General features: G+C 37.4%; 1 protein-coding gene across 2 annotated transcripts in view; it reads right to left on the bottom strand.

Annotated features, from left to right (window-relative positions):
• The window catches only part of AGMO (alkylglycerol monooxygenase), a 186023-nt gene that overhangs the window by 148417 nt on the left and 11274 nt on the right, over window positions 1–26332 (bottom strand). For both annotated transcript variants that reach the window (XM_058833349.1, XM_058833350.1), the window contains exon 3: window positions 17352–17503. In XM_058833349.1, the coding sequence (XP_058689332.1) occupies window positions 17352–17503 (152 nt within the window). The remainder of the gene's footprint in view (window positions 1–17351; window positions 17504–26332) is intronic.

The raw sequence follows: 26332 nt of genomic DNA on the forward strand, positions 1-26332 counted from the left end.
CTAAGTTCTTAATCCAGATATAATTTCATGAGTCTTCTCTTAATATACAGTAAGTCATCCTGTTCAATTCTCAATCATTTAGTAATATTATGCCTCAGATACACACAAAATCAAACACGGCTAGGTCAGCTGTAGCACTATCAACACAATCTGCTTTGAAAACATAGCTCTCACATTACTATTGTTATGAAATTTTACTATCCATGTCACACCACTAGATTTATTTGGCACTTGCAGTCATGACTTGTTCTTCCGGAGGAATTCCTCTATAATTGAGCATTAGTTATTGTACCATTAAAATGGAGCGTTTCCGTAAATTTTAAACAGATAACAGCACTTTCTAGCAAGTGTTTTTTTAGATACAAGTTTATTACCTAGGTACAAGGAGGAAAAAAAAAAAATTGGCTAAAAAAGTTTTTCCTTTTCTAGTTAAAATAAAATAAATGAGGTTAACAGAAAACATCCTGCCATTGCTCCCAAAGGAAAATTCCCCAACTACAAAATGAGTGAGGGCCATTTCTGTCTATGTAAATGTTTTAAAACCAAACGAAATAATAAACAGTTATACAACATACATTTTCTAATGTGATCTTTTGTATATTTATACTATAAGAATAGGTACATTTTAAGTATTTTTATCTATTTCTTTCATTTGTGGGTTTGGGTTCAACCTTATTAACAATGGCAATGGTCCAATAACCTGGTAGAAATATGCAGTGGGCACAGATTGCTTCAGCACTGGGGCTTACTCGTATTTCAGATGAGGAGTGGGCCTGTGCAGTTGAACTATTATTTTTCCACAAAAATGCCAAGAGACTGGGATGAATAGGCTCCTTTCATTATGCTCTGAAGGAAGAGGAAGACTAAAAGGTTCATGGCGAATTGTGTCCTTGCATAAATGTCAGAACAAAGTAAGGCTCCATGTAAAAACATTTTCTTTACAGTCTGGGCAACTGTTTCCCTAAGAAATTCTGAAAAATTAAGCTCATGATGTCAGAAATACTTTAGTGAGTATGAAGGATTAACATTTTGTATCTCGCTGCTGATCTGCTCACCAGTATGGGAACCCAAAAAGGCAGAATTACACTTTCGGTTACTTTAACCTTTCCTTAAAGCAAGGCACAGAACTGTCATAAGTCAGACCCGGAGCTCAGGATGCTGATTGATGAGAAAGACTGGTCCTTAGGCCTGTAATGTAAATAATACTGCTTGCTGAAATCTTATTTCCATCCAAATACACATGCCAAAAGCAGAACAAATCAAGATCATTAAGAGGGCAGAGGACTTATTGGGATTTTACCCTGTAGAATAAGTTATTCAATATGGTAAAATTAGGTGAAGAATTAACAATTTTAATTTGCATTGCAAATAATATTCTTTTTATGTTTATATGAATATATATGAATATATCAAGTATCAGATTGCAGTATCATAAGTATTTTATACTAGACTGTAATCAGCATTACATCATGCCCTCTTTAACAAAATAACATTTAATGTGCATCACCCTTGTGGATTATAAAGAATTCATGGTGTTATTCTCAATTATAGATAGAACAGTAATTTAGAAGAAAAAAATTGTTACTTTAAAATAAATAGCAGTCTCAAAATAGCTTACAACTGTAAACTCTCAAAGTTTAACATAGTTGTCTATGATTTACATTTCAAATCCTTAGAAGTATTGCAAACAAAATTGTAGAAATAATAAGTTAACAAAACAATCAGAGGTGAATTGTCTTGAGAATAACATCAGGCCTACAATTAAAGTTGCTGTGGTTCAAGTACGGGAATGAATAGCTACACTCTGGACTACACTCTCGCTCATTTGACTGTGCTAATATTTAGCATTCAAAGCCACTGCCAATACAGCATTTACCTGAGTCAAACTTAGGGCCCGTAACACTTTGGTTTCAATTATCATTCCAAAGCTCTCTTTGGAACAAATCACACATACAGTGAATTTCTTCCTGAACTAGGTATCATTCCCTGCATTTGTATTTTAGTTGTCATTACTCAGTAGCTAATCCTGTTTTCTATTTCTTCTGGCACAGTTTATTTCTGACCTTACCTCTGTTACACTACTCCTGAACCACATGGCAAACACTCTCAGCAGTGATACAGGTTAAATAAACAATTTCTACCAAAGTCAGCAGGGGTCTAGTAACCCTTTGAAAGTTAGAGATAACTGTGCATTTCACAAACCAGTACCTGCCACACTAAACTTTCTTATGTCAGTGTGTGACATATCATAGACACAACATGCACTTTTGGGTTTTTTTTCTAAAATAAAACAGTTTTATTCAGTCATTTTCAATTTGACTTTACTTTGGATATACTGCAATCAAATTAATTCTGACAGAGTAATAGAGATTGGGTTGATGTTTGGATGTAACATCGTTAAGGAAATCTGTGCTGCAAGAAGGAAATTTAACAGCTGCTTCTGGAGGAAGCATCTTTATCACTGAGTCAGAAAGGAACCAACTGCTTAGCATAATTTTAAAGGCAGCTCCTCTGTCACAGGCATCATCACTCAGTTGATGTGTAAAAACCATTTATAAATATTAGCAATCATGTGGCATTTTTCAGAACAGGAAAGTTGATCCTGTTTCCTGACTGAGTTCTGTATTGCATAATTACATTCTGACTACCTAAGTTCCCCTGCAATTTCAGTTAATTACAGTATTATTCTTACTTCCTGTCCTAAAATTATTTGTGTAGTAACCATATCCTACTAGAGTGGAAGATGAAGTAAGCTCTATGAATTATTTTGATTAATATGTAAAATATTGTGCTATCACCTCACACAAAACCCCACTACATACTGGATATTATTCCCAACAAAAAAAAAGCGTGAAACTTTTCAGCAATTACGTTAATGCTCAGTAGCACACCTCTCAAGGGATGCTTGTGTTACTTGACTAATAGATATAAATCTGTATGCAACTAAAAAATATTAATTCAGCCTTTTATTGAACATAAGCAAATGAAAAAAACCTTAGCTCTCTCCAAAGAGGTAAAAAGTATACAATAACAATATACATAAAAGTATGGTCTTTTATTAGTTGCCATTGCCTTTTCCTTTATGACAGCATAGAGGTAACAGTGTAGAGAGCAATTTTACCCAACTCATCCACTAAAAACTACTATTGCTAGCTCTGAACATTGGAAAATCATTATATTTTCTTGGCAATCATAAATTTTAGAAGCGTAACTATTTGGGAAGCAACTAGAGTATTTCTAGCAGACCAAACAGAGCTTCCCAACTTCATGGCAAAAGTGTATCTTAGCTACTGCAGGATTTCTTATTGTCTCATATAAAAACAGGACTTTCACTCGTTTTTGGTGCAAACTCTAATTTTGTAATTAAAAGCAAGCCTTTTAACAGCTTCTATAACACAGGGCTTTATCCCTGAACTTTGAACAGTAGCCATAAATCAGTCCATTATAAATTTCCTCACTTCTCCTAAACTCGTCCTTACTCTGCATATATTCCTCTGTACTGCCTCAATGCCCACTGTTTTCTGTCACATCCTTCTGTTCCATCCAGCAATGCTTTCATATTCCACATGCACATACAGTACCTTCCTATCTGAAAGTGGCCTGCTTTGCCTGTCCCAGGCTTCTCCTTCTAATTGTTGTGAAATCCAAAATTTCTTAATGCTTCCAGTGTTGTTACAACTTACATTGTTTTAAGTTATAAAAAAAACCTTACAACTAGTACAAAAATGATTTCATTCCAAAAATACCCCCAACGAAAGTCTATCCTATAGGCACAAAAAATCAAACCCAAGGAAAAATATTCTCAGAATTATTTCAAAGCCAACACCACAAAAAAATGTTTTTGAGAGAGGGGATGATATTGCAAGACTTGGCCACTCATAAACCACAATGACACTCTTGAGGAACTACTAGTTTGAGTAGCAGATTGTCCATCTGCTCTCCTATTCCCCCACATGCTAGAGGAAATCATAGCTGAAAGTGGTGGTAGAGTCCAGAGCCCCTACCTCCCCTGGGAGTTGTGGTGCCATAGTTGCAGTGATGGGCTGGGGTAGCACCCAAGTGCCACCCACACTCAACCTTTGGCTAAAGGTTTTTTTTCCCAGAGACTAGCAACTTGGTCTCTCTTCATGGGGAACAGCAGTATCCTAGGACCAGGGCTGAACTCCCAGGAACAGAATTAAGCCACTTCTATTGTCACTTTTTCTTCATGGTCACTCTCCATCTCTTTTTCCTGTTCTCTCTTCTGAACTCCCCTTCTCTCTTTGTATGCAAAGATTAAACAAGAATTGCATCTGGTGGTACTTCCACACTCTCTCTGCACTTCTTAGTATCTTTCCTCATCCTGAGCACGTAACACTTTTCAGCAATGTTTTGAGCATTACACAGAATTTGAGACAAGTTATTTCGACATTCTTGCAATTGCCAATCTTCAGGTCATGCTCCAGAGCCCATTTTTTCTCATACATGACTGAGAAGAAATTGGTAAGTCACTAAAGAAATTTGGTATTCACACAGGTGTAAATCCTGTGTCTTCAAAACAAGTATTTGTGAAAGCTCTTTATGTTATGAGGAAAAGATTGGGCTCCTGTAATTATATGGCTGTTATATTTTCTAATGTTTATACAGTGGCAGAATGGGAACAAAAAACAAAAGTCTACATAAGCACATCAGTAAAAACATTTACAGGTGCTTGCATTTAAAATCGTAGGCAACGCTAGTTAAAGGAATTTGCAGTGCTAGAACAAGCTGCAGCATGTGGCAACACTGCCTGCCCAGGGAAAGAATAACCCTGTTAAAAGTTGGGGGGGAATTTTTGGGGTTTTTGTTTGTTTGCTTGTTTGCTTTGGTGGGAGTTTTTGAGGTTTTTTTGTTTGGCTGGTTGGTTTGTTTTGTCTTGGTTTGGGTTTTTATTCTTGTTTATTGTTTTGTTTTTTAAAAGTTTTCACTCTTAACGTGCTTGTTTTGAAGCTCCCTAAGGAGTGGGGAGCTCATATAAATGAGTTAATCACCTCCCATGCACTGTAGCAGTTTCCAGTCCTCAGGAGATCTTTAGCCCAAGGAAGTGGAGAAATATCTGGAGAGCAAATTTTACATCCTGGAAGGGGCCTCCTCTGCCTTATGCTAGTAGGGTGGCAAGACCCTCTTATCCCTCATCAGCAGAGGAAAATCCCTTCCACATTAAGTACAATTATAGGCGAAAATTGGCTGCCAATTTTTGAAAATCTGTCACTTTAAGTTTTAAGGGAGGTGGTTTCCTTTTCAATTTTAAATATATCTCACCCATATGGGAATAATACAAAATCAAATCCAATATTTTTCCTACTGCCTAGCAGCTAAGTTATTTACTTGACTTTAACAAGACATTTCTTTCCTCTTCCCAAGTTTGCAAGCAAGCACGGGCTGAAATGGGCTGTGCTGCTGTATGAGCAGGCAGCCACTTCCAACTATTTATTTGAAAAGAAGGAGATCTGTATGCTAGGTGGGAAGGGAGAGACTTAGTAAAGGCAAGGGAAAGAGGGGAAAGAGTCAAGCTTTGAATTTTTTTATTGTCATAAATAATGTCTGAATCGTGAGAACAGAAAGTAGGAAATTTCCACCGACTTGACACACCTCTATCCTGCTGAAAAACTAAGACAGTTCCATAAGCCGCATCTCCCCTGAACTAAAAACAATGCACAAAGGGTGCTAAGTTAGCCATGCAGACATAATGGCTATTAAAAAAAATCCCAACTGCATGTTGTGCAAATCTGCATGTTCAACCTACACTGTTCTTAAGACATTACACTGAAGACTAAACAAAGTTTTACTATGAACCCCTGTTTTTCCCTCCAAACTGTAGAAATAAAAATATAGTATGTTTATTATTTACAACTTCCTTCTCAGGAGACACAGGTAGAGAATTAATGCTTTCCAAAATGTAACCTTACACATCTGGCCAGCAAACATCTGGATATTTATCTTCGCTCATCATTTCCTTCAGTAAGTCCAAAAACTGTCAGTTGTTTCAGCTGAGATTCAGCCCAAGGGAGTAGAAAAAAAAGTTACATCCTTCTTTTGTCCAGGTTTTATAAACTGCTTTTTACCTTTTTCCCTGGGATATCAGTAAGTAAAAAAATAAGCAGTCCAGATTCCTCTGACTGTGGTTGTTATTCTGTGACTATGTACTTCTGTAGTCACAGGGTGCATACATATGCAATTGAAGTAAGAATACAGTCATATTTGCAATGCATGCAAAACATCCTACACCTTTAAACAGGCTTATATATGTGTGTGCGTGTGTATATATATATGCCAATTAAACTTCAGATAGACAAAAAACAGGAAATGTATTATTTACTAAAAAAATACTTAACTTGCACAATTATTGTAAAGGAAGCACTGCCTTTGGACTGAAGATAACAGCCTTAAGAACTCATCCCTGAGTTTGTCCCTTGCTCTGCCACTGTGCTAGCAAAGTCTTATCATCTGCTTGTGCTACCTTTCCCCTGTTTTACAGAAGGGAGCAATGAAACTCATCTCCATTGCAAAATATATGCAGTTTAACTATGAAAAACAAGCACCATAAGGGACTAAATTATTATCACCAAAGATAGATATTGAGCAATGGAAAATGTGAATAATTTCTGAATCAAAGTTTGTTTATTCTTACTGTTCAGTAATTAAAATACACTGCTGTATTTAAAGTTTCCATATATCTGTCCTGAGATCCAATCTGAAACTGCTGTGCAAAAATTTGCAGACAAGAAATGAAAAATTCAAACTATGTAAGGAGTTCTTTTTAAGTTTTCTGCTTAGCTGAGGTTGCATGCACTTCTTCCCGAAAATTTCTCTGAACCAGCTTCGTGCTTTCCAACTTAACTCTGCTTGGTGAAGTGCTTTTACAAGAGGGGCAAATGTAGCAATTATACCCATATTTAAAGACAAAAGAGAAAAATTACTATTACAGCTTCTTAAAATTCTATCATTTAGTATGAACTCTACACATTGTCATTTATCCCATAGGAATGCTGCAAAGTGTTCATGACTCAGATTCATTTTAGCCATATGGTCCAAGGGAATCTGCTAATGATATAACAAGCTTACATACTTAATCCTGCATTTCTCCATAATATTTTTGTATATATTTTTCAATTTTAAATCAACCACAAAAAAAATTGCACGCTTAAGTAGCAAAACAATATTTATAATAAAAAAAGTCACGTTAGCATGAGCAGGTAAGACATCAGAAGAAGAGCAAAGCTGGAAATAGTAGGAAAGACTTGAGTGTTGGCTTTGACAAGTTCACTCATTCCTGCTTCACACCCTTTCTAGCCAACAAACAACACAGGAAGAGTTCCTTTGTTATATTGCTTGGGGATTTTTTTTAATATCTTACTCTCCAGTCAGAAGTAAATTAAGTTGAAAGACAATTTGGGGTGAAAAACTCCTTTTATTTTTAGTTGTGTAACACAGTATAGGTTACCTCATTTTAAAAAATACAAGATTTAATTTTTATAACTACTTAATTTTAGGATCTCAACATCTGTATGTGTTAATAGTGACTAAAATGTAAAATAAAATAAAGCATAAAAGCATGTAAAATATATGACACTCATATAAAGCATATATTTTCATTACACCACTGGGCTGTAAAATCAATAAAATCCTACCTTTTTGTCTCAGTTTAACAGGCCAGTTTCCAGGTAATGGAAGCCATGAGCATGACATCATTGATGCCTGAAATGACTCCTTGTGAAATCATGTCACATGCCATAGTGTTATTACAGGCTGAGAGTCTGCACTTCCCTTTCCATACTTAGCAATAGCTTTGTCCCTCCTGAACTTACAAAAATAAAATGGCAGGGTATGCTTAGAAGGACAGTGGTGTTTACGATATTTGCTCATTAAATTGGAAGGAATATTCAAATTTTATAGAACTTAAAAGTAGCACGGGAAAATATCTCCTGTGTTTTACAACATCAAATGTCCAGGTTGCACTGCACTATCGGAAGCAAGAGCCACACCATTTTACAGGGAGTGTGTGTAATATCCTCATCAGAAAGGCTGAGAATGGTCACAGTTTTTCCAGAAGGAAAGTTCTTAAGTGTTTCTGGAAAATTAATAACTAGATAGAATCAAGAATTCTCCTCCTAGATGTCACAAAATCTTGCACTTACTCACGCATACATACCAGTATGATTTGATTAGTCACAATTTTTGTTTCCCAGCAGCAAAAAGAAATGTGCTGTTCCCATGCAGCAAACAAAGATAGCCCAGCGGCCATCATCTAATTCTTAAATGCAAGTACTTTACAAAATCCAACTATAAAGACCATCAAACAGCTGAGTGACTCCTATTTAGTACCTGTCTTTCATACAGCTTTATACATGTGAATATTGTAGGTATCTTCTTGCAACAGGATGTTTACAATCTGTTTAGCATCTCTTCATTTAGAATAAAAAATTAATTCTACTTTTAAAATAGTTAGCACTGATGAATTTATCAAGTTTGACATTTACTGATCCTTGAGAAAAATTAATTGAGAAATAGTGTAGGTTATAAAAAAAAAGATATACCAGAAAAGGATTTACTGATAATTTAAGCTACTAAAAAAAAAGAAAAAGGGAAAAAAATCTGGTTGGTAATTTTTATTAAGTTACAACTTCCACCAGCATGCTATCAATTTAGATAGAGTGTGATGCAGAAAAGATTGCCCTTCCTACTCAAAAAAAGAAAGTTTTGGCAGTTTAAATACTTTATTAAGGCAATAAAGATGCATTGAAGGAAACATACTTGCAAAGAGCATTGCCCAGACACAATAATGTTTTGTCTGCTCCAGACACACTTTAAATGCTAATTGCCAATCTTGAAATGTAAAATAAAGTATTTTAAATGGTAATGGCCTCGCTAAATTTTTAGCAAGCAAGGAAAATTATTACAGACATTGAACTTCTGGAAACCTGAGTAATATCCTGAAAGGAACAGCTTGCCTTTTGGGGATGGAATGGACTTTTATTCTGCATTAAAAAGGCATTCTAAATTTCTCATTGTCCTTGGTCCTAATACTGTAGAAATGGGATATTTTAGCCATGTCTCTCTGGGGAACAGAAGTGTGATTCCAAGCCCTGCAGAGTGGCCCATCTCCGCAGGAGGAGAGCCAGGTCTGTGTCCCCACCTCACATGTCCCAGCCTCAGGAAGCACCTTACTTTTCCCTGCAGGTAGACTGTCAAGAGACTCCAAAGCTAAATTCTGCAGAGTTTGAAAAGAAAATTCAGAAGAGCTGTTTGAATCTTCACAGTGCATATTAGCTAAAGTGCTGCTTCAGAGCTGAAGTGCAGAGATAGCGTTCTGTTCATTTCTTTCTCCATGCTAATACTACACAGACTAATAGTGCAATACTATACAGATATAGTGCTAAAACTATACAGACTGACAGGGCAATAATGACCAGGCAATTTTTACTAGCACAAGAGAAGAAAAACACTTCTTTTTGTAACAGAGAAAGCACAAGCACCTCAATGGGCTGTTTTAACAATGCCTTTCATTCCTCTAGACCTCTGCTTCTACTTCAAAACTGTGACAAAAAATAGTTACCACTGCTGGTTGTTTGAAGAATTATATGGAGTGTGCTTTTACTCAAAATCTAATTCCTTACAATCACAGTTTCACATCACAGATTAAAAACAGTTGTTGTATTTGGTACCTTTTACTGCTGATCTGCCGATCTACTGATTTCAACACGTTGGTAAAACACGGAGGTGACACAGTCCTCTAGAAAGACAGTGTGCGGAGCTGCTGTATCATAAACAGAGATGGCATTTCTAAAATCACCACAGTTGGTTTTGGTTTAAAATGAACCTAGATTAAGTTTTTTGCAACTTCTTCAGGAAATAGATAATAACCTTTAGCTGAAGTGAAGTAACTTGAAATTAAGTCAAGGGAAACAGATATATACATTCACAGGTGGGTTTTCACTTACACAGGAAATACAAGTTTCTAGCATAAGACTCATATTCAAAGTTTAAGACAAAAAAACAAAAAAGGTAGAGAAGATAGGCATAGCTAGACTTCTTTCCTTGAATGAGTAGTTGAACTACCAAACATACATTTCTCTCTCTTCCAGTTATGAAGTAACCTGACTGAATGTGGTTCTATAACATTTAGGAAGCCAAACAGTGTGCAAGAGAACTATTTCAAACTTTTTTCAGGTAAAACTTCAGTAAGATATTGAAACTATTGCAGAAGTACTGGAAGTTACTAGAAGAGCTAGCTTCTTCCACATTCACTAACTACAAAGAGATTAACTTTAAAACTTGGAAAATTCACATTTTAGTTTATGTTCTATAACGCCTTAAAAAATACAAGTGTTATGCACCATTTCATTGGTTTTCAGCAACGCACTTGAGAAAGTATGTCAAATGAACTGTTTCCCTGCACAGTGAATTGGATGCTTTCATACTCCAATCTCCACTCAAATGAAAGGGATTCTTTTTTTCTGTGTTTAAAATTTGAACACAGCCTAGAGGGCAGCAATAGCCAAGGATGCAAATGTGTGAAGACAGCTGATTTTTTTGAATGGCCAACACATGCTAATTTGTAACAAACTTTCTTCTCCCACTTCACCACAGTTTCTATTGTTTTACTGAGAAAGCATGTTGCAAATTTGCTTTTGTACAAGCAGATCCGGAGCTTTTTCCCTAATCTGTGAACTCAGGAAAAACCCAGGCACTGCAGGTAGGAAAAAAGATGAAATTCTACACTCCAGACACCCATACCTCTAAGTAATGCATATCTACATAGTCTCTAGAATGCAAATGTATTATGTAAATCCTCAAAGCAGAAAAATATGTAATATTTAAAAATATTATTAACCTTGTGCTGGCCACTTTCCCAACCCTAAAATGACAAACAAGGAAAATGGAGAAATACTTTCCTTTTCATTTTGTACTGGGGAGCTTGCCAGGTCTTTTCATGGTGGGAGCTTGAGAGAAGATGAATAGTGCTGAGAGGAAATGGAATAACCACCTGAATTTTGGTATAAAAATGGTGTCATAATATTGTCAGCTCATGCTTTCATTACCATGTATTTCATTATATTTAAAAGATACATTGTCTCTGGAATCAGAAAAATAAAAAATAAAAAATATTTCTTTTGTATAAATACCAAGGTCTAATTCATAACAGTCAAGCCTGTCTCCCCCAGCATCCTGAGGAAAAAAAAACAACCTATCACCAGATGTTTACAGAAATCTACAAGAATCATGGCAAGTGTAGTGTAGTACCCAGACCGTGGAGTTGAATTCCTCACCTACAGCAACAAGCCATGTCCTCCTCTTCACTACATTGCATTCTCACTCCAGACCACATCCTACAGCAGATAGGAAGAGCCAAAAATCCACAGCCAATCACTTTGTCTGACATCCAACCTATTGGCAGATTTGTTACTACCATTATTCTTAATTATCTCTGACATTTAAAATACTTAGAAAATCCATTCACCCATGAATGTCTTTAGGATATTCAGAAATCAAAATTAAGCAAAAACTCTCTAGTGGATTTCCTCTTATTTCCATCTTCTGAGCACTTCGGGTTACAGAGAATTTTCAGAAAGTCAATTATTACCTCACCATGTGTAAAGTAAAATAGGAAGAGGCTTTAGCTATCTGCATATGCCACAATAAAATTAACAGACTAAATGAGTCAACCTCACCTTGTATCAGGACATTATTCTTGCCAGTATACAAGAAATCAGCCTTTAAAACAACAGGAACTTGTTATGAACAATAATAACATGAAACAATACAAGTGAGCTCCTATAATTTTATGGGATATAAAAGACATTCCATATCAGGAAGCCTCATTGCAATTGATGCAGTTTTCAGTTGAACTTTCTCAACAAGATGTACATTTTAATATGAAAAGGAATGTCAACATCTTGATTTGCTAAGATTGACTTTGGTCTTCTACAAATTCAGTGTCCACTTAAAAAAATTAAAAGACACATAGTAAAAGAGCACCTCCTCTTGCCAAAATGTAAGAGAATGGTAAAAGACAAGTTACAAAAACAAGCATATAGAAATAACAAATGATGTAGTTTATTTACAGTCAACTTGAATGGCAATGAATAAGCCATAATCACCTGAACTATGTACTTATTTTCAATGAACGTTGTATTGCCTGCAGATATTAGACTAGAATCAATCAGAAAATGGAATAGAAAATATGACAACCAGCTATTGCTTTTCCTATTTTTGTGAGGCTAGTAAGGACAGCATTTTAATATCCTGCAAGCCTGTTTAAAAAATAAAAACCACGGACAGAACAGCAAAAAAAAAGCTTTTTGTACAATTCACAAGAGAATATTTTTCTCCTAATGATTGTGTATCAATTCCCTCTGCAATCAACAAAAGCTGTGACAAGAAAAACAGCAGAACCTCATCCAGTCACTTGACAGTTCCCAACATTGTCTATCTTTTACTGTGATGAAATTAAATTTGTTTCATTTTGAATGATCAATGTGGTACTGAATCTCCAGTCAGGTAAACAATGACATTTTCCCACACGAAAAAATAAGCCTAAAAAATACCACCACCCAACCTTCTCCCCCCACCTTGGCATGTAAAAGAGCATTGCAATTTGCTGTATTTCTAGAGGAATACAGATTTTCCTGAAAAGCAAACCTTTTAAGAAAAGTCAGACATCATATTACTATAATAAATTTCCCATAAATCAAAAACCCTTTAAAAAATTACTTCAATATAAAAATCAATTGTTAATATAAAATCTACATAGCAAGTCCATGCTAATATACTGAGTTCAGACAAGTAAATTATAAAATGCAGACTTCAAAGGCAGGACTGGGTCAGATAGATTAAGACAGTACAATCATATGGTTTCAATACACCCTCCAAAAATTATCAGCAAATATAGATGGTGAAGAGACTTTGAGCCTTTGAGTTGTGTTTTCCTCTAACAAGGTTAAACACACCTCCTCATGCAACAACACAGTATTGCACTGGTATCCAGTAACACATTAGGATTATTATTATTAAACAATACATATATAATTATCAGAAAGAATAGGACTGGGTTTTACTGTTGCACATTCCAGTAATTTTAATGGCATCAATCTTGAGACACTACCTGTGCCAATTTTATCCACTCTGGCTCTTTATAAAACAAAGAGTAACCTGCCTGTGCACTACTGACTCAGAAAATTGTCTGCTCTCTCTCAAGTCTCCACTTAATGCCATAGATTCTCAGCTAGCACATCTGGCTTATGTCCTGCTCCATGGCTAAGTTGACCCTTATGACTACTGAGTTGAATTGTTAAGAAAGAAATGCAACAGAACCGTGGTTTTTTTTAACATGTTTTTTTTCAGTGATCTTATGCACACAGTCTCCATGCATGATATTTTTTTCAGGACTGAGTGGGCAGTGGGTGTAGGAAAGAGCAGCCAGAAACTTCTGAACTCAGTTCTGCTGCTGAAGGAACTGTAACAAAAGATGCTCACTGGGAGAAGAGGCAGAAGCAATGTCATGGCTGAGAGAAACACCCTTTTCAAAGAAGTTCTTTAAAACAAGAGTTGAAAAGTTCACAAAACTTCCATTTGAAGTCCTATAAAGAAAAATTTCTGAACATCCTCAGCTGAGACATTTTGCCACAGTCTGAGGCACGGTCTTTTGAAGGACAATGCTGACATTAGTTTTCTAGGTTAGGGTTCCTTTTTTTGTCGTCTGACCTTTCAGAAGCTAGCCTTAGCCAAAAGGTCAGTCTTGTGGGGTGGGAGAATCCTAGAAGCTTGGAATCTATTGCTCTACAATACACCTGGTGTAGAAGGCTCACTTCTCAAGCACTACAAATAAATTCAGAATTATTAAGAGACACACCATTAACTCAAAATTTTATGTAGCAGCTGGGGAATCTGCTGAGGATACACTCATCAGTTAAGGTCTATTTTATGACCTCAGATGTAACTCAAACCATCAGCTCATATTGGCTCGGCCTTTCGCTGACAGGGACCATGTCACGTATCCCGCAGGGCGGCTGGAAGCCACCAGCGGACAATGGGGCGAGCGGCTGACACCGGCCACCGGGGCCCAGGCAGAACAATGCAGCTGCTGCGGAGGTTGGCCCTGCCGAAGGAAACTCACTTCTCCCAGGTTGTCTGAGGGGAGGGACGCTGAAGCAATGGAAATTCCCCAGCAGTTAAAGGAGAACAAAAGAAGAGGTGTTGGAAGCTGCTGTTAAGAAGACACAGCTTCTTCCAGGGCCTGACAGAGGATAGGAGATTCCCCCAGCTGACAGAAACACGCTCTGTTCTGCAGGATGTGATCCCCCAGGAAGTGTAAATTAAAAACTACTGCCTTACAGAGCACCAGAGCCTTACAGCTCCCCACTATTCCCCACTGGAGCACAGGGTTGAGCACACAGCTGTTGCCGGGGTCCTGCTCAGGCCAGGGGTGGCCCTGGGTCTGGCAGAGCCCCCCACACCAGAGCTGGTCACCAGACACTCACAGCAAGGACCTGGGCTCTGCACCCGCACCCGGTGTTTTTGCATGGATCTGGATTCATCTAGATTTCCCCTGTGATTAAAAGGTGTGGCTGCTGAAGAAATCAGCTTACAGAGCCTCCAAATTCCTTACTGCCATTGTTATTTGTCTGCAACAGGAGTATCCGGGAGGCCAGGGTGGGGAGGGTGTGCTGGGGCTCAGCGCTGCTCTGGGACCACCAAATTCCCTTACTAGCAGGACCAACTCTACAAGGTCTCTGCACCTGGAGAGGAAACTTGAGGAGTAATCCATATATGCTAGACTAAAATACCTGGTAAAAATCCTCCAAACCCACACATATCCTTCCCTAAAAAAAAAAAAAAAAAATCAAATAGAACCTGTGATTTTACAGCATACTTTTTTTAGTAGTACAGTCATTACAGGTGTTTTTACTGAAACAAAGGTAAAAGTTACATTGATTTATAAATTCATTAAAATGCCATGAAAAAGAGCAGTGTCTAAGTAGACCCGTTGATTGCCAAGGCCTTTGGGTCAGACCCAGAAGAATGCTGGAGTAAGTGGTGAAACATTTTATTTTCTAACCTTTCAGTGGCTATTGCAAACAATGGAAAACACAAGTACATACTTAGAATAACTCTATCCTTTGCAAAATGAGATCACACCTAAAAATACTTCCTTTTGTTGCTGTATAACTTCAGTTTAGGATAATAGCTATTACATGCATATAGTGAAGAGGAAAAAATATCTCCTCAGATGCTGGGTAAAAATTTTATATTGCAAAGTAGGGCTTCTCCTACAGAAGAAACTTTAAAATCTGTAGTGATTCAAGACCATTTCTGAAATAGTAGAATGAAAAATCTAGTTATTCATGAACAACATGAAATAAGGTAGTAAAAATGCTAGGGGATTGAGTTACCAAATTATTGCTTGCAGCCGAGAAAAGCTACATCATGATGATAATTCTTAGAATCAAAATTATACCAAGTTCTAAGAAACAACAGAAAAATGTATATGAATTTTAGCTTTTCAGTTTGAAACAATTAGGGCTAGCCCACACAGCTTGAACTTCCTGGGATATACATGTGCTATTAATTTTTAATTTTGCTGTAGGATCCAAGCCTGAACCACCAGGCCCTGTCACTTTCTAGTGCAGAGGTGTGTTTTGTCTGCTTGTACAAGCAACTTTGCCAGTGCCCTTTCTTCTGAATTTGCAAAGATATTTTTCACGACGTTTTAAAACTATCTCCTTGAATTTCCTCGGCAACTTCCAATGCAGCTGACTTTCGCAGCTGTGTTGCCTTGCTACGGATTTCGTCATTGTTTGACCAGAGAAGAGTGTTGGTTAAACTAAAATCTCCAGTTAGAGTGATTTTCTATAATGTTTCATCAGTTCCCTGTTAAGTAGCACAGATCTAACAGCAAACAATATTTCTGTAACCTGAAGAAGAGTAAATTAATATTTATTGAATAGCTCATCACTGACCTTCTTAAGAGAAGAGGAGCATTTTCCTACAGTTTCTTCAACTCCATTACATATAGAATTGGTTTGTATTTTATTTTTAAAACACCAATTGAGATTAGCTCCAAAGTATTCCATCAAAAACAGAAAAGAGTAAATGCAAAGTTGCTGCAGGAACAGAAATATATCCATTGCTTTAGAGAATGCTGAGATGGCCCTGTTCCCTTCTCTGCCAGTGAGAATTTTACCAATGACTCCAGAGAAAGCACAGCCAAGCTAGTGATTTTCTAACACTTGAAGGCAATTATTTTTGTTTTAAAACACAGGAATAGCCTCCTGCTCTGGTGCAGTTCTCAGCCTGAGGCTGTAGCCCTGCCAGCACTGTTAATGTCATTGTTTGTGAAGCGTATTCCCAGTCTCTCTACACCCACGCAGGGCTCCCGGCTCCCGGCCGTGATGTCCCCCTCGACACATTGTTCCAGCTCCCCCTGCTTCCTCACCTCCCGCCCTCTCCCCCCACCATTGTTATCCCTTTACACCCACCCTGCATTGTTCTCACACCCGCCTGCCATCCCCACCTGGGAGGGACCTTTCCTCTCTCCCACTCCTTGCACCAGTTCAGGCTCCTTTCTTACCTACTTCCATATATTGCACTGACCTACTGGAAGCAAAGCATTCTCCCTTTCTGAAAGCACATTACATAAAGTATCATTACTACATCCCACAGCTTCTGTGAGCTGTGGGCACTCAGCTTTGAAAAGTCCAGTCCAAAGCCTCTTAGAGAACAAAAAGATTTTTACTTCATTGCTACAGACTTTAGGTCAGGCTCTGAGCTAGGATTGATAGAAAGTGTTATTGCATTTTCAGATAGGGTATAAAAGGCTCGAGCTAATATTTGTTTTCACTAGAGAACAGAAATATGTAATGAGACAGACATGTATGTACAGAAATGGCTGACATGATTTACACAGGCTCCATTATTTTGGCCACCTTGCTTTTTACTGCTCTCTAGTTTTTACATCCACCAGACTCTTTTGAAATAGTTATCTGTACTTTGCTGTATTTTCATACAGGTATATAGGGATATTGAACCCAAAATTTTATGTACTTACTATTTTTTTCCTTACTTTTTTTTATACTTCACTGTCTCTGTTGAACTGCTTCAGAATGATACTCCTTCCTTTCACAAAATCATGTTTTACTGTATGATGCACTGACTGTTTTCCATGCTTAAAATTTGTCTTTCCTAGCCCTTGGAAAGAAGAGCAGCTATATATGCTTAGAGTAGATTAAGTATAGATTAAGTAGATTGAGTACAGAAACAAAAATTAATACCTTGTTTTATTAATATATAACTAATTTTGTATGTTCAGACACAAAAATCTTGTTAAGTCTTACCATGGCTCATGCGATGAAAGCAGTAGTATGCAAAGTCCACTCCCAGAAGTGTCAAATACCATGTCCATGGTGAGTCCCAGGGCAGTTCAAAGAGTCTGTAGTTATTCCATACGTATATGTAACTAATTAACTCAATACTTCTGAATAAAACACTGAAATAGAGATCCAGAAATTTTTATCAGTAATTCTGTCAGTTTTAATTTCAGAACCTTTTATATAGTTATAATTTACCAGCTGGAAGTCTTTTTACAACGCATAAAACCAGTCTCCAGGTTCTTCAACCTCTGTCAAGTAATACTACTATTCACTTCAGTGGAACCCTTGCTTAGTGTCTACAAGGTTTCTAAAACTCACTCACCACCTCCTTGTGGCATTAAGTACGCTCAAAGGCTGAAGCACTACTGTGCTCTGCAGGTATTAGGGTGTTCCTGTTTTCCCAAATCTGGAAGAAACCCATACTTTCTAACTAGCAAGTCAGAAGTGACTGAAGTGTAGCAGCAATTATGCCAAAACACTAATGCATTACATTAAAATACCTTGACTGCTTCCATTACAAGAAAAAATGTGGAAGGGGACAGGACTTCTCAGAGCAGTGAAATGTTTCACCTGCTCAGCATCTTGCTTCACTTTAAAAGAGGATAAATGCAACAGGAGGAGACAACAACCAGTGCCTTTGAAAACAAGGTAGAGAGAAATGGCAAGATTCCGAGAAAGGGAAAGAAAAAATCATGAACTTGCAAGCTCAAGGAAACCCACCAGACAGCAGCTCTTATTGCTGCTGAGTTCCTGGACTATAGGGACAGAGTAGCTGTCCCTGGCCTTACACAGGCTCAGCACTGAGACCAGGAGAAGGAAGTAGCTTTTGAATGGGCAGACCAAACCTTGTAGTAACTCTCCACAGCTACTCAGATTAATACAAATTTGGGTTGCCAGAGTCACACCCTCCTTTTAGCACCCTACCACCTCATTTCACCAATTGAAGCCCTGAGCTACCTCCAAACAAATTACTTTGATTTTGCAGGTGTGAGTTTTTGTACGAATCAGGAAGCATTAAACCCAGATATGAATGGTGAGAGGCTGTAGGCACTGGGATGGCCCAGGTGACAACTGGCTTAAGTAGATGCAAAATGGTGCCGCAGATGAATATATATGTAAACTAGAAATTTAGTAGAAGAAACTAGTAGAAGAAACTAGTCCACAGCAGGATTTATAGCAGATTCCTCACACCTTCTACTATTTCTACTACTACTACTACTCTCTTTGTTGTGTTGCTGAATATTTAGTGAAACGGTGGTGAACTGAATTGCATCAGTCTCTGAAAAGCAGCAAACAGAAAAAAAGACAAGTAGGGGAAAGATACTAATAGAAAAGTCACAAATATCCTTTTTGTATATATCAGTGGGGGAAATTCACCTCAATTTAGGGCCTAAGAGTAAGAAATAAGATAATCACACACAAAATGTAGTTCTCAGATGTTATGCTGCTGCTATTTTTTGGAGGGAGGTGGAAGAATTATCAGCAACACCTTTTTACAAAGTCCTGCAAGACTTTAAAAACTTATTTCATCTTCAACTATATTCATAGTTGAAGAAAGACTTCTGGGATATAAATTCAGGGAGCTTCCAAAGAACACTGCATATAGCACAACTGTAGACACTACCTACACAGAAGTGGTTAACAAAATGCACAGAAGTGTTGCAGCCATGCAAAATCTCAGCCAAAGGACATACCAACATCTCTGCTTCCCTTTAGTCGCATCTAGAACTTCCCTTTACATTGATATCAGCTGAAAGATTCTCTGCATCTCTGTCCACATCTGCTCATTCTTGCCTCACTACCACTTCTCAGAGATATTTCTTTCAATACACTCCCTTTTTTGCCTATTTTTTTTTTTTTCAGCTAGATTTGATATAGTTGACAGCATGGCCAGAAAAATACTAGAATCTGGAAAACTAAAAAAGGATATATACTCCTTCCCCTTTAAAGACTTTTTTCACACATCTGGAAAACATCCCTGAAAAAGGTCTGGCCATGCCCTGTCCTTTTGGACAGCTGCACTGAAAAAGAAGGGAAGCTCAGCAAACATGGTTGTTTCAGCTTGTAAGCCATCCCCCGTGCTATAGCTGAACTCCATCTTCTTGCAAAGACATCCATTCAGAGCTTTTATACTCCTGGCATTAGCATCTCTTCCCATAGATGTTTTGAGTAAACCTAGAAAAAAACACCTTGAGTTTCTGTGGTGCTAGTTTCACTATTAATGAAAAAAAAGTAATATGAAAAAACCAACCTCCCAATAAGAGCCTGCAAGCATAATAGAATCACATCCGCCATTTTATCCTGAGAGCTGAAGCACTGCAAGTAGTTGTTGCTCAGGAAGAAAATAACTAATATTTTTTCCACAGCTAGGTACACATCTGACCTACAACTCATTCCCAACTTTACTATAATCATACCAGCTTTTCTCTCAAATGAAACCAAGACACAACAAACCCATGAAATTTCATTTCATTTTAGCAACTTTACCATGAAGAATTTCCCTTGACTAGCAAGGACAGGTGTCTCTACCACTTCGAAAACAACTTGGCTATGCCAGAAGGTGGACCATACACAGCTGGAACATGTTTAATTTTCATAAGAGCTGTGTTCTATAAATATTTTTAAAGAAGATTATATGTGTCCAAGCAGATTTTTGCAATTCACCTCATGAGGAATCTGTACAGTTCAGTATAAATTCTCAATCCATTTTGCAACAGGTCAGAAGGGAGCTGATACTATTCAAACACAAAGACATGGGCATTTCTTAACATCTTTTCAATGACCAGGAAATTTAAAACACCTCTTGCAACACAGAGTATCAGTTATTATTAGGTACTGTTTTCTTACTTTATTCTTCTGCTTTTATTAACATATAATGCCTTTGCAGTACATCCAAAGATGTGTGACCTTGAACATTTCCTCCATTTTTGATCAGCTTTCAGTATTTCACCCTCGAGTCCTTTTTTTTTTTCCACAGGCAGAGGCCAAGGTGTAAACCTTGAGCTAACCCTGCAACACATTTTTTATATATTCAATTTGCTGTACATTTTTTCCTTCATGCTTGAATCACAGCTCTACAGCACATAACATTTACTGATTACTGTAATTAATTTAGAGTAATCCATCAAATTACTAGACAGTACTGGAGAAAGAAGAGTTGCTTAACTAAGTATTTTTTCTAAATTTACAGTGTGATAGGAAAGACCAGAGCTTACATTCAACTGCATTTCAAAAGTTCACTTGGAGTTTTAAAGGTTTGTATTCCCCCTTTTTCTACTCCTCAAGTTCCTTTTTCACTTCTTGAAAATACTAAGGGAACTTAAGAAAACTTTTTCCTCATTTAAATGTTGTAACCATAAATGTGACAGAAGTGGATAGGTAAGGCCTTTGTCATCTAGTCCAACCCTCTGCATAAAGAGTAATAAATCCTAAAAGAGACAGACTGCATAGAAAAATTTATTATATACTTTACATAGATTTATCTTCTTGGATTTTGAACATTGCTGCTGAAAATTTTCTTATTATGTGCAAAGCACACTTAGGCAACTGTTATGACCTTGAGAGTTCTTGTCTCCTTGTTTCTAAAGGTCGTACATACTTTAATTAATGGCAATAATATTTGTTTTTAATAAACCATTTCCCCCTTCACCTTCCACTGGGTCAGATTATCACTTCCTCTAATTAAAAAAGTCCAAGAAGGAAATTCTGGGAGATGAACTCTTCATGTGGAAATGAAGATCTACTTATCCTAGATCCCAATGGGATAATGAAGGAGGAAAACAGTGGAAGAAATTCAACTGGAAGAAAAGGCACCTGCCATTTCAAAGAATACAAGGTCCTGTTTTGCTTCCTCCAGCCACAGAGCCTGCAGTCACTTCTTTAGGAAACTTCTTCCATGGTGCCCAGGACAGTCACCAAAACTGAAAAGAGTCAGAGACTGGAGCTGTTGTCTCTTTTCCAAGCATGGAGGAATATCTGTGTACCAGAAGTGAACAGTCCAAGGAAACTGCCTCAGCTCTCACCACTACTGCAGTCACCACCTCACATCACACTGGGAACTGACCTGGTGCCCCTGAGCTAAAAACACAACCCTACAGCTGGACCTACAAAAGCTCTGCTCTCAAGGGCTGTAACAGACTTGCATCTTTGGAGGTCAGGCACAGAGGGAAGCATGTTAAGACACCCTGGTCACAAGGTTATATTATCATTAAAAATAGTGAGATATTACTAATACAGTTTCCCTGGGTTAAATAAATTCTGTTTTCCTAGCCTGATTCAAACTATAAAATGTAAAGTTTCAAAACGCTGAACAAAGGCAGTTTCTCAATAATTTAAAATTATTCAGACCATTTATGTAACAGCAGGATACATGAATAATTAAATGCTCTGTAAGGTTTTATTTCAGAATGGAAATCATAAGGATTTCCATTTCCAAGGATACTCGTAGAGCTTTCTTTTCCAGATGAAAAACTGGCTCCGGCCACAATTGAAATAAACATTTTGATAACATGATTTCAGTAAAGAGAAGAAGGGGGAAGGAGGTAGAGAAGCCTTGAGAAAAGATCCATTTGTAAAACAAAGCAAATCTGCTGCAACTGAAATCCCCTTTTATTTCCTGTACAGGTGCCAGGTCTTGAACAGACACCCAATTTATTACCTTGTCAGCTGACTTATTAGGGTTGACACAAATCGAGCTGAAATATGCCTGACACACTGCAGTCAAGGCTTTTTTCACACTTTAGCACAAAGCCAAACTTTCCACAAGGTGGAGGGAAAAGGGAGAGGGAGCTGTGGGAGTTCTATTCCCTGTTTTCTATCATCAAGATGAATATGATCTCCTCTCCCATTCTTAATATGCAAAACCAGTCATGAAATAACCCAAGGCTAAAAAATAATTCACCAAAATGATACAGCTGGGAAATTATTATCAGGCTTTGGAAAACCCTTGATTACAGGAAATAGCACCTACATTTTGAGAAAATGTTCCCACCAGACACAAAAGCTGAATCAAAGCCTCTCCTCTTCCTCAGTATGGCTTTCTTCTCCAGCATTTTAGCCTAAACAATACAAACCTCCAGTTTTCCTCAAAGACAAAAGAATATATCAAATTCAAAATTAAGTAAAAGGGAGGTGACTCAGGTATCCCTACTAGTTGTATTGCACACAGCATTGCACAGTATTTTGCCTGACAGAGCTGCTCTTTTATTCACCAAACCTATTCCTGTTCACCTTTTATCCTCTAATTTATGACACTAATATTAATTTACAGTAGTGGGTGGAATAAAACGTGAAACAACAGGTGTTGGAAGAAAAATAGCAACAGTGTCACACTTTCTTATTATACGGTTCCAGTCTCGCTACATTATTAAAGCCACTTGTTTATCTTTGCTCATAAACAAATAAATTTTTAATTGTATCAGTTAAAAATACAACGGAGATATTTTCATGAGAAATTCCTTTACCTTCATTGGTGTAATCGACAGTAGTAACTCATCATGCCCTGAAGTTATGCAAAGTCTTCAAATACTTTTAATTACATGGTATCTTTAAAGATTAAAAAGCCTAGTTTAAAACCTTCAGTACCACTAAGCTTCTGGCATTGTAGCTTATTCCTCTTCTTTTATGAGAAGGGAAGTTGTATATTTTTTTTATACCTATTTATACCTGCCCAGCAGTAAATTCTATTCCAGTATCTTCCAGATACATCAGACTGGAATATTCTACAATGTCATCTCCTGCAAGGCAATAAGCCTGATTTTTCAGTATTTGTAGAAATATCACCACATGAGTTTAATATAAATGCTTGACTAGGACCTTTTTCCAATTGAGGATCTGATTTTGATCTGTCCTACTTGGTTGTTCCACTGAAATGAGCAAATTTGCATTATAGTTTAAGATAAGTTGAGAACAAGCCTATAATATTCTCAAAGGTCACATATAGACAAGTAATGAGAAAAGGATATTCCATTCAATTCAAATTGTTCTATATAGATTCAGAAAAACCAAAGGAAATAACAAGAGATCCTATAGTCTATAAAAATACAGTGAAATAGCTTCAGTGAAACATCATGGCACATTAAATGATGAAATAAGGAAAAATATTTACATGATAATTTATATTGAACTCCTTTGGTCATACTCCTGTTTTAAAAGATAGTTTGTTTTTGTTCATGATACACAGTGGTGAAAGTCTATTGTTTTCAGATCTGTAAAACTGTTTTACAGAATCATTGAGAGATATTTTTCCCCAGTTTTCCTTACTTCTTAAGTGTTGACCCAAGAAACTAGATTGGCCAGCTCTAAAAATGCTACCCCTGTGCTCCATCTAGTGGAGTCCTGATTTAAGATTAATTCATTGTTTAGCAGAGATGTCCTTCAGTCAGAAGGGTACTCTATACAGAAGCAATTTCTTAGAGTTTTTTTTTTAAAGTGTGTGAACAATGACACACTTTAGATTAAACAAAATACAAAAACATTAAATAAAAAATCTTCACAACTTTTAATAGATTTGAGAAATCACTATATTTTGTGAGCTACAGAGACTACTGAATTTAATACTGTATTTTCAATAAGGGTAAATTCAGTTCACAGTATGCATCTTCACAGAAAAACACAAGTATATTTGAAAATGTACTCTGACAGCTTCTCTTTGCTTCTAAAGATATGGCAGGTATAAAGCTGGGCTCTGACATTAAGAATGGGCAATCACCAAGCCACTTACTGGCCCCACAGTACAGAAAAAGACCATGATACAAGGATGTAGAAAAATATGCACTCTGTGTAAGAGGTTACAACCTAAAAGTGTAATTGGATCCCTAACAGGTTTGTGTGAAATACAGCAATCTGTAAAACATTATTAGATAGGGACTACCAGTTGTTTCATTCAATTTCATTTCAATTAGTTTGAGAATATCCAAGCTCTCCCAAATCCTTCCTTGTAATGCAAGGTAGCCTGTGTGTCATTTCATTAGAAAACCCAGAGATTCAAATTCTGTCTCAGATCTTTCCTTAGTCATCACTAAAAAGTAGCACCATCTCACTGGTATTCCTGTGTTCTGCCAACAGCTATGCCCACATGTGCTCTCCAGCCTGCTTCAAACAAGTGGAATCGGAGTACCAAAATTCTACAGTTGAAACCTCTGAAGATAAGGCTGCTGATATGACTGGGAAGGGTTCAGATGGTAAAAAGGGTTTAGGGGAAGGAGAATGAGAGAGCAGGCAGGAGAGAGCATCTTTACTGGGCACAGCTGGATTTGGGTTTACTGGAGGACACAGCACAATTTACACCAAAATTATAAAACTGCACTGAAGTGATACAGTAAGGACATAGGAAAATTAATCCACACAGGAGTAAGTAATTTACTTAGTCCCAATTGGTTCACCAATGCAAACCAGAGAAACAAAACAAACAAATAAAGTAATTAGATTCAACAAAAACCATTCAGGTAAGACAGTTACCGCCATGAGTTTAATTGAACTGATTTTGAAAATTCCCTTCCAGAGTCAGGTTTGCCTGCTGAAAATCCTATCAGATCCTGCTGCACAGCACTACCCCCTTACTGAAATTGTTTATCTTACTCTGACTGCTTTACCTACAGAAGATTAGTGAGTTAATTCAAAACCTGTTTCTTTGACAGAGCTGTGAGGTCTGTGACCTTTGGCAAAATGTGGGAACAATCAACAGTGTATATGGGAGAGTGAAGCCAGGAGGGTGCTCTTGTGAAATATCTAACTACCTAGTGCTACTTGAAGAGCAGAAAGAATAGGTGGGTGAGTAGATTCTGTCTCTTCAGGGTTGTTACTTATTAAAAATTCTATTTTTTAGACATATCTATTGATAGTGCCTTAAACTGCCGTAACTAGCTGCTGCAGGCATGACTGCAGGTTCTGTAGAGACGGAACCTAAAGCCTGACAGCTCTTGGCTGCCCCTTTTCCATTCCCAGACAATTTGCTTGTCTCTCCGCCTGAAGCAAATACCTTTTTGCTCACACAGTGAATTACAGTAACTCCACTTGGGATCAGATGAGCACCTGAACCAACACAAAAGAAAGAGAGGACTATGTAAGTGAGTACAAGAAAGACAGAGGTGCAGTAGCCAGAAGTTCAGTTGGTTTAAGGGCATGGCATGGAACATCAGCTCCACTTCCCATTTAACCAGGTTAAGTGACTACCTTTCCAGTTTGGCCCCATCTGCTCATCACTGCCTTAAGTGTGGTGGTTACCAGCCCAGAGACCTGCCACCATAATTGCATGCATAGCTGCTCCCTGACCTGGCTCTGTCAAAATGAATGCAGCTGAGCTTAAACACCTCTTTTATAGTTCTTGGGGGGGCTTTTGTTCCTGCTTTTAGCAAGATCATTTTGTCAGGACCAGGTTAGGGAGCAATTAAATGTGCAGTTATGCTGGCAGATCTGAGGGGGCAGCTGGACCAGAAGCAACACATCTGACCATGCTCTAAACAAACATCTGTCCAAAGCCTTAGTCAAACAGATGTGGATAAAAAATGTACCTAATAAGCCTTGAAGTGAAAATATAATTCATAACTGCATGTATCAAATTTTCTTTTAAGCAATGCAATCAGTAATTCCTGAGATTATAATTTTCTATAGTCACATAAAATGAAGAGATACTTCAGGAAACCAGCACATACTTTAAATGGTTAACTCCATGCAGGCAAATTTTTGTCTTCTGTCAAGATACTCCTAGCTCTACAAGGTTGTGAATTACTTGCACCAACCTGAAGCAAGTGTATTCTAAAGCAGCTCTGCATTTTGTTACTTTTAAAACCTGAAAAACCCTGGTTTCAGATTGCAATTTTTTATATGTTTTAGAGCAGATAACTCAGTAAGGCTACAAAAGCATTGAATGTTTCTTGTCCGGAAACCCTGGCTGCTCTTTTCCAACCGTATTTCTTGCTCTAGCACAAGACTGTGCACAGACCCAA

This window comes from Poecile atricapillus, chromosome 2 (genome assembly GCF_030490865.1).
Source record: "Poecile atricapillus isolate bPoeAtr1 chromosome 2, bPoeAtr1.hap1, whole genome shotgun sequence".
Classification (NCBI taxonomy): Eukaryota; Metazoa; Chordata; class Aves; order Passeriformes; family Paridae; genus Poecile; species Poecile atricapillus.